This window comes from Octopus sinensis, linkage group LG25 (genome assembly GCF_006345805.1).
Source record: "Octopus sinensis linkage group LG25, ASM634580v1, whole genome shotgun sequence".
Lineage (NCBI taxonomy): Eukaryota > Metazoa > Mollusca > Cephalopoda > Octopoda > Octopodidae > Octopus > Octopus sinensis.
In genome coordinates this window covers 8051305-8068804 of record NC_043021.1, presented here as the reverse complement: position 1 = coordinate 8068804, position 17500 = coordinate 8051305, and the positions used below count along the sequence as shown (strand labels likewise).

General features: G+C 39.6%; 1 protein-coding gene across 1 annotated transcript in view; it reads right to left on the bottom strand.

Annotated features, from left to right (window-relative positions):
* The window catches only part of LOC115224256 (7SK snRNA methylphosphate capping enzyme), a 49258-nt gene extending 37009 nt beyond the window's left edge, over positions 1-12249 (bottom strand). Inside the window, exons 1-2 of the mRNA XM_029795063.2 lie at positions 12010-12249; positions 8117-9772 (exon numbers count right to left, since the gene is read on the bottom strand). Coding sequence (XP_029650923.1) covers positions 8117-9583 — 1467 coding nt within the window. The 5' untranslated portion in view covers positions 9584-9772; positions 12010-12249. The remainder of the gene's footprint in view (positions 1-8116; positions 9773-12009) is intronic.
* Between the last annotated feature and the right edge of the window lie 5251 nt (positions 12250-17500).

Here is a 17500-nt window from a genome sequence, read left to right as displayed (position 1 = left end):
TATACAATGGTTCTGAGCCAACACCAGTAACAGGAAAATGGAGCTTCAGAGAGAATTAAAGAAAGATTTTGAAGAGGTTACAGATGTGGTCAAGTCTACGCCTGCTGAAGGAATGTGACCGAGTGGTTTGGGCGTTATAATCGTGATCGTTAGATTGTGGTTTCAACTCCCTGACCAGACAGTGCATTGTGTTCTTGAGCAAGGTACTTCATTTCCCATTGCTCCAGCTCAGTCAGCTGCAAATGAGTAACCGCGCAATGGACCAACATCACATCCGGGTAAAAATATTGTGATCTTGGTCACTTTACATGCCATGGAAACTGGTTAACTGACCCCCCCGTGGGGGGGGGGGTCAGTCCTAGGATTCAAGTCAGCCACACGCACAGATGTAGGGTCGTCATTGACTGCAAGACTGTGCCATACGATACAAATGGCAATCCATATCCAAGAGCAAAATTCTCCCCCAGAGTCACAAATTCGACAATTCAGTTTTAATTTCACCATTACATTACTCTTTACTCTTTTACTTGTTTCAGTCATTTGACTGCGGCCATGCCGGAGCACCGCTTTTAATCGAGCAAATCTACCCCGGGACTTATTCTTTGTAAGCCCAGTACTTATTCTATCGGTCTCTTTTGCCAAACCGCTAAGTGACGGGGACGTAAACACACCAGCATCGGTTGTCAAGCAATGCTAGGGGGACAAACATAGACGCACAAACATACACACACACACATATATATACATATATACGACAGGCTTCTTTCAGTTTCCGTCTACCAAATCCACTCACAAGGCATTGGTCGGCCCGAGGCTATAGTAGAAGACACTTGCCCAATGTGCCACGCAGTGGGACTGAACCCAGAACCATGTGGTTGGTTAGCAAGCTACTTACCACACAGCCACTCCTGCGCTGACATTGATGACCTAAATATGACAGGCACAATGGTTGAGAAGTAAAAGGTGCAGAACAGGTGACCACAGCCTTATTAATGGTTGTACTTGTATGAACATTTACCTGGCAATGCTAAACCTGCTCTGCCAGAAAATCTCTATTTCCAACAGCTGTCAGCAAGTGTCATCAGGTTAGAGCCAATCTAACCCTTGACAGCAACCTGCCCGAGGCCATCCTTATCATAACATCCGTTCTCATGCTGGCATGGGTTGGACAGTTTGACATGGAGCTGACCAGACTCCTATTGTCTGTTGTGGCATGAATTCTATGGCTGGATGCCCTTCCTAACATAAAAAACTTCCTGTCTGAAAGTGATCCAAATTAAACTAAAGAAGGACAACGAGAATCGTTACTGTTTTCTGGGAAATTACTAATCCATAAAAAGTGTATTTGCCAACAATAAAACAACATACTTGTACAAATAGTTTGTTTTTTTTGTGAAATTTGCAAAACAAAAGTAAAAATATGAAATATGAAAATACTGAAAAAGCAGCAGATCTTTTATTTCGGTGTTATTCATGCATTAAGCCAGCCACCCATACTACTCATTACACTAGTCAAAAGACTCTCACGCTCCACAAACTACAGGGACACAGAACTTCTTTCACCTGAAATAATTGAGGGCTTCTTGGGTTTTTAATTTTTTTTCCGCCCTCCACCACTAAAAACCAGAGTCTGTATGTAATATCATCGTCGCTACCGTTCCCAATAATTCTCCTGTGTTGGCACAGGTTGGACTTAGTAATTTCCAGTACATTCTCTCACCACTGGTTACAGTCCTTCATTATCACCATCACCAACATTTAATGTCCATTTTCCATGCTGGCATGGGTTGGACAGTCTGGTAGGAAATGACAAGGCCAGGGGCCACACCAGCTGCCATAATCTGCTTTGGCTTGGTTTCTATGGCTGGATGCCCTTCCAAATGCCAACCACTTTACAAATTGTACTGGGTGCCATAGCCTGGCAGGAAATGACAAGGCCACACCAGCTGCCATAATCTGCTGTGGCTTGGTTTCTATGGTTGGATGCCCTTCCAAATGCCAACCACTTTACAAATTGTACTGGGTGCCTTTTATGTGGCACCAGCACCAATATCAGTGCTCTTTATGTGGCACCTTGGCTTTAGGATCTCAATTCTATTGTGGTGGGCAAGTCTTCTTAAGTACAACAGTGCACCACATATTTCGGTCCTCTGTCATCTCCTTTGTAAAGCTTAGCGTTTTGAGATCAACCATTAATGTTTAATTTTTAGGGATTTTTTTTTTTAATGGCTGAATGCCCTTCCTGTTGCCCACTACTTTACAGTATAAACAGGGGTCATTTATTATGGCACCAGCTGTACTAAAGGATCAAAGTTGGTTCCAGTAAGCCAGTTAAAAAAAAAAAAGTTACAAACACCCACCTCAAAACAATTTGATCTCAGAAGTATAAGCGTGGAAATAAAATAAGTAGTGAACACTCAATGCTCCATTACAACCATTTTCCTATACTAACACAGGCTGGAGGGGTCCTTTCTAGTACAGCGTCATGGCAACTGTCAAAGTCCTTCATTATCTGATACAGCAGAGAAAACCATTTGTCTTTGAGTAGAATCTACAGGCTAAACACAATGGTTGAAGCCAATTCCACTGTTCCTTTTCACTGAAGCTACTAGTAGTAATAACTTTATATGTTTCACAAAACTTACAGCAGCTGAGGGCATATTTTTAAACACAAGCCAATAAGGGTGCTTCTATGTCAATGGTGGTGATCCCTTTTTGGGGCCAAAGTGCTAGTATGTAACAATGTATGTGTACAGGGGATGAGTGGACCAGCACTGAGAAAATTGAATTTTTAATAAATGTGGATTTTCAGAAACTTCTCCAATGGACAGTATCAAATTTCAGCATGGGTTAACCCTTTAAGCATTTAAACTGTCCATATCTTATTTCTTTATTGCCCACAAGGGGCTAAACATAGAGGGGACAAACAAGGACAGACAAAGGGATTAAGTTGATTACATCGACCTCAGTGCGTAACTGGTACTTAATTTATTGACCCCGAAAGGATGAAAGGCAAAGTCAACCTCGGCGGAATTTGAACTCAGACGAAATACCACTAAGCATTTCGCCCGGCGTGCTAATCATTCCGCCAGCTCTCCACCTTCAATAAACTGTCCATATCTAGCTCAAATATTCTACCGGTTTTATGTTCAAATTAGCTGGATCTGGCCTTTCACACCTACTCTACAATGTCATTCTAAAAATAAGCAATCACATCATTGTAATCTCCAAAATTTCAAGATAATGCATGAATGATTCAAAACAATATGAATAAATAAGCACTAGATTCTGAAAGAGTAATCTGAAGGTTAAAAGTTAAATTTTACCCATGGAACAAGAAGTTCTCCAAACTTACTCAACATGAAAGTCACTCAAATCACATGCAACCATCTTAAAACAAAATAATGAAAAAAAAGAACACATTGGGTATCGTAATCCTTCATCATCATCGTTTAACGTCCATTTTCCATGCTAGCATGGGTTGGACGGTTCAACTGGGGTCTGGGAAGCTAGAAGGCTGCGCCAGGCCCAGTCTGATCTGGCAGTGTTTCTACAGCTGGATGCCCTTCCTAACGCCAACCACTCCATGAGTATAGTGGGTGCTTTTTATGTGCCACCTGCACAGGTGCCAGACGAGGCTGGCAAACGGCCATGATTGGATGGTGCTTTTTACGTGCCACCAGCACGGTGGCCATCTGAGGCTGGCAACGGCCACAATCGGATGGTGCTTTTTATGTGCCACCGGCACGGAGGCCAGTCGGGGTGGTACTGGCAACGGCCACGTTTGGATGGTTCTCTTAAATAAAACAGGATAGTCATGACGGAGTGCCATTGATCATAGGGTCTGCTCAGGTTCTAAATAACACAACTAATAAACACTGTGGATTGTTTTCTTTTTCCTTGTTTGTTATGCCACCAGCTGGACAGAGGGATCAAAGTTAATTCCAGTAATCCAACTCAAAAGAAAGCTACAAATTGCCCACTTCAAGACAATTTGATTTCAGGGGCTGAATAACAACAACTAATAAACATTGTAAGTGGTTTTCTGTTTTGTTTTTTTTTGTTTGTTTGTTACATTCTGACACAAATATATAGGTACATAATCTTTATTTCCACTAGTCAAACTGGTTGATAAAAAAAAAAAGAAAGAAAGAAAGAAAGAAAAAGACAAAACAACATATGCAAAACAGAAACTGATCAGAAATCTTTAAAAAAATCAAAATACAAAGAGGAGGGAAACCCAAGATATAAATCACCCACTCATTTTTTAAAAAAATTTTACCCAATAACTTGAAACTGTCAATAGCTAGGTCAATAGGATTTAGTCTATCAAAGTCTTGGCCCAATCAAATTTGAAAGTCTAAAGGTGGAATTCTGTTTCAAGCACACCATACAACCCCTTGTGACTTCTTATTTTTTGGAATTTTCAGAAAATTTTTGTATATATAAGTTGTTTATATCGACCCCCCCCCCCCCACCGCGTAACTGGTACTTATTTAATGGACCCTGAAAGGATGAAAGGCAAAGTCGACCTCGGCGGAATTTGAACTCAGAACATAGCGGCAGACGAAATACCTATTTCTTTACTACCCACAAGGGGCTAAACACAGAGAGGACAGACAAGCAGATTAAGTCAATTATATCGACCCTAGTGCGTAACTGGTACTTATTTAATTGACCCCGAAAGGATGAAAGGTAAATGTCGATATAAACAACTTAATCTGTTTGTCCCCTCTGTGTGTAACCTCTTGTGGGTAGTAAAGAAAAAAGAAATAAGGAGGGTATCAGGTGGTTATGAGATTTGCTAAAAATAACAGCTAAGTAGCCCTTAATTTTCAAATTAAAAAAAAAAAATGTTTTTTTTTTAATCAGAATTTAAAATACAGAGTCCAGACTTTTTACTTAAATCCCGGCAATAGACTATTAAATGTGTTTATGGGAAGAAAGATATTGAAAAACAATACATGTCAGAGTGACAAAGAAATAAGGCGGCGAGCTGGTAGAAATGTTAGCTTGCCAGGCGAAATGCTTAGCGGTATTTCGTCTGCAGCTATGTTCGGAGTTCAAATTCCACCGAGGTCAACTTTGCCTTTCATCCTTTCGGAGTCGATTAAATAAGTACCAGTTACGCACTGGGGTCGATGTAATTGACTTAATACCTATGTCTGTCCTTGATTGTCCCTTCTATATTTAGCCCTTTGTGGGTAATAAAGAAATAGGTATTTCGTCTACCACTACATTCTGAGTTCAAATTCCACCGAGGTCGACTCTGCCTTTCATCCTTTCGGGGTCAATTAAATAACTACCAGTTACGCACTGGGAGTCGATATAAACAATTTAATCCATTTGTCCTTGTTTGTCCCATGTGTGTAGCCCCTTGTGGGCAGTAAAAAAATAAGAAATAAGGAGGGTATCAAGTGCTCATGAGATTTGCTAAAAATAACAGCTAAGTAGCCCTTAAATCACAAACCAAAAAATTTTTTTTTCTTTTTTGGTTTTTGCATAATCACATGATTTTCCATGTGTAGAACACAAATTCGCAAAATTTCTTTGAAAATTCCTAAAAATAAAAAAATTAGGGGAGGTTATATGGTATGCTTAAAGCAGAATTCTGCCAGTCTAAATTGGTAAAGACAGAAACTGTGTGGAATCCCAAAGGGATACTTCTTGTTGTTGGGTAAGAGGCTCAATATGTCCCCTGGTTTAACATTACCACACAGCTCTTAGGCACACCTTTTAGTGGAGCACACCGTTTCAAGCATTCAGGTCAGGTCTCTGATCCAAGGATAAATAAATTCTACCATTTTGGAGGGAACCTAAAATGGTTCATGGATATTGGTTTTATATCTTGAAGAGGGATGGCTAGACGGGTTCCAACATGCAAACTTGCTCTACATAAGAAATAAGTTTTCATTTGTGCTCGTTAGAGAATCATTGACACAGCTCGTAAGTCATTGAGCTTAGAGAAAAACAGAGGTAAAAGCCACATATTCTGAAGGGAGGGACGCAGTCGATATAATCAACCCTAATGCCTGACAAGCAGGTATTTTATTGACCTGGGAGGAATGAAAGGTTTAGTAGACAAAGGTTGCACTTGAACTCTGAATGCAAAAAGAACTAATTACACTGTGTAACAAAACTTTGTTTTCTTTTTTTGTCTTTGATATTTGCTTCTATCTCTCTATCTAGAAATCAAAGGAAATGACTACTATTCCCTTCAAACTTTGCTTTTGTGACCTGGATATCAATGTTTTGAAACTGACCTATTTTCCATTAGATTTCAAGACAGATTCAGCAGAGATGATGAAGTGAAATATAGTTATGGCAAATATTCTGCTCAATAACATAGATTTTCTTGTCAGTTGCTTGACCATAACCACTTGAGCATGTCCCTTAGTCATTATTATCATCATCGTTTAACGTCTGCTTTCCATGCTAGCATGGCTTGGACGATTTTGACTGAGGGCTGGCAAACCAGATAGTTGCACCAAGCTCCAATTTTGATTTGGCAGAGTTTCTACAGCTGGATGCCCTTCCTAACGCCAACCACTCCAAGAGTGTAGTGGGTGCTCTTTACGTGCCACTGGCACTGGCAATGACCTCACTCGAATCCTTTTGCACATGCCACCAGCACAGGTGCCAGTAAGGCGACGTTGGTAACAATCACGCTCGAATGGTGCCCTTAGCTGAAAAATACATGTATCTCTGATGAGTAGTGGTGGAACATATTAGCCTTGTGCTGAGAAGGAGTCTTTGAATAAATGTAGGAAAAGCAAAGTTTAAAAGAAATATTAGCCATTTTTCATACTTTCTAGGGGAAAGAAATAACAGTTGCTAACCAAGGACAAAAATTGTGTTACACAGGGATATATTTAATCCTGCAATTTACCGGTTCAATAATTAGGATTTCTTAATCACACGACTCAAATTTTGGAGGAGCATAATTGAAGCAACCAGAAGTATATCACTGGTAGTTGTTGCAAGCTAACATGTAAGCAGTAGTAACCAAATCTCCCTCAAGTCACACTTAAAAAAAGGAAAGATACATTGGATATAGTGATCCTAAGGTCATGGCTGGAGTGCATTTGATCATTGGTTTATTCAGTCAGAGCTGACTTAGGGCTAAACAACAGCAAGTACATATTTTGGCCAAGCTGGAAGTAATAAAACGTCAACCGTGAGAATTTTAAGAAAATTTTAAGGCGCAGGAGTGGCTGTGTGGTAAGTAGCTTATTTATGAACCACATGGTTCCGGGTTCAGTCCCACTGCGTGGCACCTTGAGCAAGTGTCTTCTACTGTAGCCTCGGGCTGACCAAAGCCTTGTGAGTGGATTTGGTAGATGGAAACTGAAAGAAGCCTGTCATACATATGTGTGTCTGTGTTTGTCCCCCCCAACATCGCTCGACAACCGATGCTGGTGTGTTTATGTCCCCGTAACTTAGCAGTTCGGCAAAAGACACCAATGGAATAAGTACTAGGCTTCCAAAGAATAAGTCCCAGGGTCGATTTGCTTGACTAAAGGCGGTGCTCCAGCATGGCCACAATCAAATGACTGAAATAAGTAAAAGAGTAAAGACATAATTAAATACTGCAAAATATTTTTGCCTGAAGATTTTAGAGCAGTGGTTATCAACCATTTGCCTGTGAACACCTTTGATTCCTTCTTCACCCGACCTCCATAGCCACTTAATGTATATATTATAAAAAAAAAAAAAAAAATCTTACTGTATTTTAATAGTCAAATACCATTAGGGACCGCTCGGTTCAAAGTCTCCCTTGACCGCAAGTGGCCTGAACTCTTTACATGAACACCACCCTGTACATAACTCCATGTCCCCCTACATGGCCTTGCTTTTTGAGCCAAAAATTAACTAACTAACTAGCTAAAGGAATTACGTAAACAAATTTAAATACTTTGTGTATTGTAGAAGTATAATAAATTTATTGCACATAAACTTTAACAACTAAACCTTGTATGGAACCCCCAACGGCCAGATGGACCCTGGTTGAGAATCACTGGTCTAGAGTTTCTGTCACTTGTTTATAACAACAAATAAGAACATCTTCTTTGTTTTGCACACAAAAAGTGAAGTTTAAGAAAAATGGTGAACTTACCTGTCTAAAACTGACATTTTGCGGAAAGTTTCTTTGCTGTGATTCTTCTTGGAAGGGTGCAGCTAAAGGACCATAACTCAGCTTACAAGATGCCGGGAACTTGTTTTGGTCGTTTTTACTCATGTAATGCCGTATGTTGTTCCGAGCAGCAGAGATCAGTTTACTGTCAATATCAAGTCCTACAATCATCTGGGGTTTGAACTCACGGGCCACAAATAAAGTCAGATGCCCAACATTACAGCCGATATCCAATATTTTCTTGCCTTCAAACCATTCGCTTTTGAAGCAGTTGGTACGATGGTCAATGTCATCGGTGTTGCGATAACCGTAGTAGCGATTGTAATTACCGTAGATGAATCGAGAGGATTTTGAGTTGGCACTGTTCCCTCCCTTGCCCCCTCGATGGCTCTGACGTCTTCGATTTTTACGGGTGATGGTAGGCTTTGGAATATCATTGGGACAGCTCTCAGCTCGACTAAGGTTTTTGGAAGCTGGCAAATTGGAGTCTACTGTCCGGCTTTCTGAGAAACTAGCTAAACGCCTTTTCCGGTTTTTAGGTGAAAGCTGAGGTATGACTGGCGAGACAATTTTATCTTCAGATTTCACCTTGTGATTTTCATTTGTCTCAGTATTTGATGTTGATCCGGTACCAGATGACAATGAGGACAACACAGGTGTGGAGACAGATAATGTCAATGGGGCAACAGCAGATCTATTATGCCTGGGGGTAACAACAGTGCTGGTTGGTACGGGTACACTTTCATCATCTATTTCGATCTTCAGAGCTTCAGCAAGTATCTTCTTCTTCTCAGACTCCTTGGAAAGACATATTGGTGTGGTTGGGGTTGTTACTGAGTCGCCAGTGGTATTGCTTTCGCTTTTTTTGCGACCTTTGTGTCTCTTTTTCCTTTTGGCATTCATTTTCGCTGGCGTTAATGGCTCGTTTTCCATATCAGGTTCGTTCAGGTTGAGTGGATCAAACTGGTTTCTGGGCATGACAACTGCAACATCACGCCGATGAGCAGGTGTCGGGACAGGAGACGACTGAGGCGTCCGCTCATTTAAAGCTCTGTTGACTTCCTCATCGCACAAACTGTTCAGGTTTAGGGGATCGTTAATGTTCCCACCTAAGAGAAATTTAGTTGGCAGTATTATCTTCTCACCTTTCCTCCGCTTCTTATTATGATAGTTATCAGCTGCTCCAGACCTGTTCATGAAACGGGACCGTTTCCGATGAATGGGATAGGAGAACTTGACGCCATCTCCTTTCCCGTGTTTCGCCGGTTCATTCTCCATGTCAAAATTCTGACAATCTCGACTGTTTTCTAAATCGCCCATTGGCCTCACATTTCCCGCATGTGATTTCACCTTTGTGCTCGCCAAGACTGATGCTTCTGCAGGTCGGCATTTGAAATCTTTCAAATCAAAATGTGGTTTCACAGCCGTTTTCAAGTCAACAGCACTCATGATGTTATTTTGAGGAGATCTTCAAAATTTTAAGAACTTTTAATTCGAGTCTTTTACGTTTTTTTGATGAATGCACACACTCACACACACATCCAAGAACAATTAATAAAAGTTTGAGATATTGTTTATAAATGTCAAAATTGTGTGTATTAAGTGTATTTAGATGTGTCGTGCGCTTCTTTGGGAAATCTATTTTAAATAGAGAAAGTTTTAAAAAAATGTTTATATAAATCCAACATGTTTAAAACTAAAAAAATTACGAAATTAAAAAAAAGTATCAAAGTCTTTAATGAAGAAATATAGTTGCTGCTATGAAGTAAACATTTGACTAGCGATATCACCGATTTAAGTGAAATATTGTTGATACAGGAACTTGTGAGGGTGTAAGATGAGGAACCACAATAGTAGGAGGGTAATTAATTCTTTGAAGACAACTACCAATATTATTATTATTATTATTATTGTAACGTAAACCACCACCACCACCACTTGCACAAGTGTGTGGGGCCGATCTCCTCCGGTGCACGCTGGATACAAGACAAGCACTCGAGGAACTGCTTGCAGAATCTCTTGGCGAAACCAAAATATTTCTGTCGATTCGGCAATGATTGGTACGCGAAGGAAAACTAGTGTGACGACTATAACTACGAGTATACAGCAGTTTACAGGACTTGGTCGTCATCCTCTTCGAGGAAGTTACCAAAGCTAATTTATATTTATATATATGTATATATATATATATGTATAAATATATAGATATATACAAATGCAAGTGTTATCTATAAAGGTGGTTGTTTAAAATCTTTTAAAAGTTGTTTAAAAGCTGGTAACTATTTTCTCAATACATTTAAAGAAATAAACATGGTTTAATTAAAATAACAAATGACAAGAAAAATTGATAAGTAAATGAACAATATAATAAAAATACAAAAATTAAGTGGATAAAGTAAATAACGCTGCTTATAAACGTGTTGTGTTTTGTTACATCAGAGAAATTTTTTAAAAGTAATTTTTCTAGACTGACACAAGAACAGTCAGTCGAAAAGGAGGGGAACATAAAATGAAAAAAACAAACAACGCACATGTAAGGAGGATTGGACTGGCTTGGATGGATGTCGTTGTTGTGATGGCGGTAATGACAACAATAAAACGGTGTGGATGAAAAGAGGAGGATGAAGAAAGAGAGTAGAAAAAGGAAACAGGCAAAATTACATTGATGTGAATGTACGTGCACACGCACGGAACACTATGCTGTATAGTAATACAGATTATACTACAATATACGCGGTGGTTTTGTAGGTACACGCGTGTATGTTTTGCATGTGTGTATATTATATATGTGTGTATGTTTGTATGTGTGTGTGTGTGTGTGTGTGTGAGTATACGTTAGACAACGAGCATGTGCACGTGTGTGTGTGTGAGTATACGTTAGACAACGAGCATGTGCACGCGTGTGTACATATATGTGTGTATGTTTGTATGCGTGTGTGTGTGTGAGTATACGTTAGACAACGAGCATGTGCACGCGTGTGTACATATATGTTTGTATGCGTGTGTGTGTGAGTATACGTTAGACAACGAGCATGTGCACGCGTGTGTACATATATGTGTGTATGTTTGTATGCGTGTGTGTGTGTGTGAGTATACGTTAGACAACGAGTATGTGCACGCGTGTGTATGTTTGTATGCGTGTGTGTGTGTGTGAGTATACGTTAGACAACGAGCATGTGCACGCAGGATACAATAGATTTCAAAACAAAAACTATGTTGTTTAAAAGAAAATAGCAGTTCCCTGTGTAACTTTGTTTGAAGTGTTTTTGTTGGTGCATGTATCCTAAGGTGCGAAGTTGGATGTTAATGAGATTATATCACTGAACAAATACAATATATATAAGACACATAGATGTAGAGGGAGAGAGAGAAAGATGCAAATTAGAGAGGCTCAGATATCATGCACATGTATGTAAATATATACATACATTACCGAAATCTTGTTTATACATGTTAATGTGTATATTAGATAATTGCATGTGTATCTATTGCAATGTGTATGTAAAAAAATAAATGTAGGTTTTTTTTTTAAAGTAACGTGTTAATGTGGACAATTAACTGTTTTCGAGAGAGAGAACATGTTACAAAGGAAAAAAGGTAGAGAAAAATTGTTGACGTTAAGGAATAAATAATCAAGGAAAAGACAGAAAGAGAAAGAAAGACGAAAGAAGGCGTATAACGGAGGTATACGAGAGAGTGTGGAAGTCAGATAGGCGAAGAGAGAGAGTGACGGGGAGAAAGGGTAATGTCGAAGAGAGAGAATGCAAGAGAAGAGGTGTAGTAAAGAGGAAAATGAAAGAAGAGGAGGAGGCAGAGTAGAAGTGAATTAAGAGATAAAGAAAAGGTAAAGAGATAAGAGAGAGGCACACACATACGTATGTGTTATACTGCTGCTGCTGTTGTTGTTGTTGTTAACAAGAAGTGGGTTTTCGCGCAGTTCTCAGTCGGATTATCTCGGGTTCAACTATTTTCGAATTGGTTTTTTTCGATAATTTTTCAAGAACTTTTCTTTCCAATTTCTTCTTTCCCCAATTATTCTCGTTCGTCTCGACCGATGCAGCCATCCAAACGTCCTGCTGCGACTGGCACAGCGGCACGATTGAATTGCGCATGCTTCTCTCGCAGCATTCTGGGTATTTGTCATGCAAGGTGAAGAAACGAGATTTCAAGGGAGATAATAAAATAGTCATGGCTGCCACAAGCACTTTCGTCAAAAACCCAACACCCAACTGGCTTTTATATTTAATTTCACGCCGTTACCACGCGAATCAGGCACACAAATTATTAAAGAAAATACAAATACCAAACGAACAACGAAATCTGTGTTTAATTAAAAAAAAAAACCCAGCTCATTTCCGACCAAATTCTTATTTCAAAGCTTTCACTTAAACGATTTTACTGATTAACACTAAACTGCCCTGACGCCTTTATCCGATAAATTTGTTACAAATATTTTATAAATGTCTTTATTTTTTAGCTGTTTTGCTATATATACGCATATGTTCATACTTATAATCTGTATTTGAGGATAACAACCCTATTACTGTTTTATGAATTTCAGGGTTGCTTACTAAACCCTTTTTTCTCCGATGTTATATTCCCCCCACCCATGGCTGTAACTGAATTTATGATGTAAGAAATCATTATTATTATTATTATTAGAAGTAGTAGTAAGTGTGACCTATATGTATTATTCCCTGCCAGTAGCAGTAATAGTTAACATTTATTGCTTCTAGTAACAGTAATAGCAGCCATATAATTAATTATGCTATTACAGATATAAGTAGTACTAGTAGTAACATTAACCACTGTCACTAGTAGTACAAATATCACTTAACAATACTACTACTACCATTAGAAGTAGTGGAACTAGTAGTTGTTGTAGTAGTAGTAAAAATAGACGAAATTACATTATCAGCAGCAGTCGTATGTATCCTAACTTAATATTCGCTAGTTAGTTAATAGTTGTGGTGGTGGTTGGTGAGGGTGACATTGTTATTTGGAGCAAAGCAGAAGCGATAGAGTACCGGATTAAGTGTACTGAGTATTTAGTTATGTCCCTTTACGTTCTGAGTTCAAATCCGCTCAGCGTAATTTTCGCCTCTTAGTCCTCCCGGGTCAATAAAGTAAGTACCAGTCATTAACTGATATCGACTAAATCAGCCAGGTACACACCCCGCTCTCAAAAATGTATAGCCGTATTCCTAATCTATTACAACTGGCTTTATTAACCTCCTTCCTCCAAATTTCAGACATTTTGCTAAAAAGATATTAAATACTATTGTTTGAAGCAGTAGTAATAGCAGTATTTATATTTCACGCACGCACACATACATGCGCGCGCACACATGTATGTATATATGTATGCGTGTGCATGTATGTATGTGTGTATGTATGTATTTAGGCATGGGCATAGGTTAAGAAGTTTGCTTCACAATCACGTGGTTTGGGGTTCAGTCCTGCCATGTGGCACCTTAGGTGAGTGTCATTTCTTATAACCTCAGACTGACAGAAGCCTTGTGACTGGATTTGGTAGCTGGCAATTGCTGTACAGGAGTGGCTGTGTGGTAAGTAGCTTGCTTACCAACCACATGGTTCCGGGTTCAGTCCCACTGCGTGGGACCTTGGGCAAGTGTCTTCTACTATAAGCCTCGGGCCGACCAAAGCCTTGTGAGTGGATTTGGTAGACAGAAACTGAAAGAAGCCCGTCATATATGTGTGTGTGCGTGTATGTTTGTGTGTCTGTTTGTCCCCCTAGCATTGCTTGACAATCGATGCTGGTGTGCTTATGTCCCTGTCACTCAGTGGTTCGGCAAAAGAGAAGAGACCGATAGAATAAGTACTGGGCTTACAAAGAATAAGTCCCGGGGTCAAGTTTGCTCGATTAAACAAATAAAAGAAAAAATACATATAGATAGATATCATCATCGTCATCATCATTATTTAATGTCCGTTGTCCATGCTGGTATGGGTTGGATGGTTTGACCAGAGCTGGAGAGCTGCACTGCCAAGATGTAAAAATAGATATGTCTCTTTGGTCATCCACTTAACCACTCTCCTAAGTAGTCACCTGGTCTGTCCCTGCCATCTGAAACCTAGGACGTGTTTAGTGGAGTTGAAGCTGTTGTAAGCATTCGGGCCAGGTCTTTTGCTTGAGAATAATGTCCTCCTTTACTCTGAATGGTCTTGGACGCCCTATAAAGGGTCATGTGCAATATCTCCTCTCCTAGATCATCATCATGATCATCATTTAACGTCTGTTTTCCATGCTGGTATGACTTGGCTATTTGAATAGGAGCTGATCTCTTCTCCCAGATCATCATCATTTAATGTCTGTTTTCCATGCTGGTATGACTTGGCTATTTGAATAGGAGCTGATAAGCTGGAGGGCTGCATCAAACTCCAGTCATATGATTTGGCATGGTCTCTATTGCTGGATGCCCTTCCTAATGCCAACAACTTTACAGAGTGTACTGGGTGCTTTTTATGTGACACTGGCAAGAATTTTTTTTTTTTTCAATTCAATTCAATTTTTATTGGCTGAAAAAGCAAGAGCAAGGCCATGTAGGGGGACAGGGAGTTATGTACAGGCAGGGTGGTCATACAAAGAGTTCAGGCCATTTCTAGTCAAGAGAGATTTTGAACTGAGCAGTCGTCGGCATCTTCACTATCTTGTCCGGCAGCTTATTCCACGGATCCACAATCCAGACGGAGAAAGCCCTTCTCCTTCGATTCAGATGAAATCGTCATAGATAGAGCAATAGAGACCATGCTAAAACAGATGACTGGAGTTTGATGCAGCCCTCCAGCTGCCAGCTCCTATTCAAACAGCCAAGTCATACCAGCATGGAAAACGGACGTTAAATGATGATCTAGGAGAGGAGATATTGCACATGATCCTTTATAGGGCATCCAAGACCACATAATAAGAATACTTATTATGTGGTGCCGATACAAGTGCTTATGTGCTGCTAGTATTGCTTCTTATATGATGTTGGCACAGGTGCTTTTTATGTGATTTGAGCAAGGACGCTTTTTTAAGTGGCACCATTACCAGTAGGGTGGCAAAGTAGCTTGCAAAATAAGGACGTCTCAGCTGAAATGGGGAGAGGAACCAAGAAAAGTGGCCATGTGCCAGACAATAGGTTGGAGTATGAAAGACAGACAGGGATAGCTATCTTACTACAGAGGAGATACTTGGCTATCCTAGTAAGACAAGGAAGCGGAGAGAGATGGGAGTGAGAGAGAAATTTAGAGACAGTCAGAGTGACAGAGAGAGGTCTTACAGGGAACAGTTGGTGAAAAAGTATAAGTAGCACAGAGAGGATAGAGATATAGTATAAGAGTTTGAGTGGATATTGTTTATTTTTTTTAATATCTCCCCTCCTAAATATTTTTAAAAAGAGTTACAGTATCTACAATATGATGCTGCTCTATCTCAGATCACATTCCAAAATGCTATGTTATATTTTCTAATTGTAGGCACAGGCAGAACTGTCTTAACAGCATTATATGCCCCTGGGCAAATCAGTCACCGGGCCCTGTAGTATGTATTTATTAACAGCACACCATAACATGCATAGATCAGAATTGGGCCTTCTAGACCTGTGGGGCTCTTGGGCAACTGCCCAGTGTGCCTGTGCCTTAAGATGGCGCTGGGTTCAGGTGTAACTGTATGGTTAAGAAGCTTACTTCCTAACCATGTGGTCCTGGAGTTCAGTCCTGCTGTGTGATATCTTGAGCAGAGATTTTCTATAGCTTTGGGCTGAGTAAAACCTTGTGTGTGGATTTGGTAAACAGAAACTGAAAGAAGTCCATCATATGTAAATATATGTGTGCTTGTTTGTGTGCGTTTGTAAGTACTCTTGTGAATGAGCACCACCAGTCATACAAGTGATGTTGTTCATTTCCAGACTTCCAATGAAAATGTGTTTGGCTGTGGAGAAATATAACCTTGCTTGGAATCAGGTAAAAGTTGGTGACAGGAAGGGCATCCAGACGTAGAAAATCAGCCTCTACAAATTCTGTGTGACTTATGCAAGCATGGAAAAATGGATTTTAAATGATGATGATGAGGAGGCGGAGGATTAAGTGAACTGAACTGAATTCAACAATAAATTATACTACTGCAATATACAATAAAATATCAGTAGTGGTTTGAATTGCAAGCCTATTACAACAGGGTGCTGAAAAGATCCTGGTTTTTAGGGTATCATTAAAGGCCTGACTGGAGGCCCAACCTTCTGAGTTCTTTTGCAGGGCTTAGGAAAAACTGAAGGACTACTGCAATAAGTGTGTGAATCTGAGAAGGAAATGTGTTGAATAAAATCACTCAATCTGCTTGAAATAGTAGCTAAATTTCCTCGAATTACATCCTTTTATATTGGTTTCAGTAATAAACACATACACACACACTGGTTCTGTTTCACTTCTTTATTATTCATCAATTGGTTTGCTATTTAAGCAACAAATTAATTGATTGTTTGATGCATCATTTGATTAATCAATGAATCAGTTGTGTTTGTAGAAGTTCCTTCACTGCCATTTGCAATCTCTTAAATGACATGCCTTCTTTACTCCAGGTCAGCTTATTACAAAGTTGAACACCTATGAATTTGTAAAATTAGCAATTTGATATTTTTGGCATCATCATCATCATTATTATCATTGTCACCATCATTGTCGTAATAGAAGTATACCCACAGATTACTAAGCAGTTGCAATTTGCTATCAGGTACTAAATGGCTTACAAACTCTGGTTTATGTGTCACTCAGCCTGCTTGAAATAGTAGTTAAATTTCCTCAAATTACATAATTTTATATTGGTTTCAAATTATTGGTATAAGGGCAGCAGTTTCAGGGAAGAGGCTAAGTCAATTACATTGACCCCAGTGCTTGACTGGTACTTATTTTATTGACCCCCAAAAGGATGAAAGGCAAAGTCAACCTTGGCAGAATTTTAACACTGAACATAAAGATGGATGAAATGTTTCTAAGCCTTTTGCCTGGCACTTTAATGATTCAGCTACATCACTGCCTTATTATATCCTTTTATGAGGTGGCATCAAAAAGTTCCTGGACTTGTTCTGTAGCGTGCCAACAGATGGCTGCACATAGATGTGTGTGCAGTGGAGAGCTAGCAGTTACCTTCATGAGGCCGTGTATCGAGTGACGTCACTGTGTTTATTTCGCAAGTTGTGAAATTTGTCTTTGGGATTACATGTGTGCTGTAGTCTGTGATTTTTATCAGGGACAGGAACAAAGAGCCAGTGTTGAAATTTTGCATTAACTCTTTCGTTACCAACCCAGCCGAAACCAGATCTGGCTCTGAGTACAAATGTCTTGTTTTCATAAGTTTTGAATTAA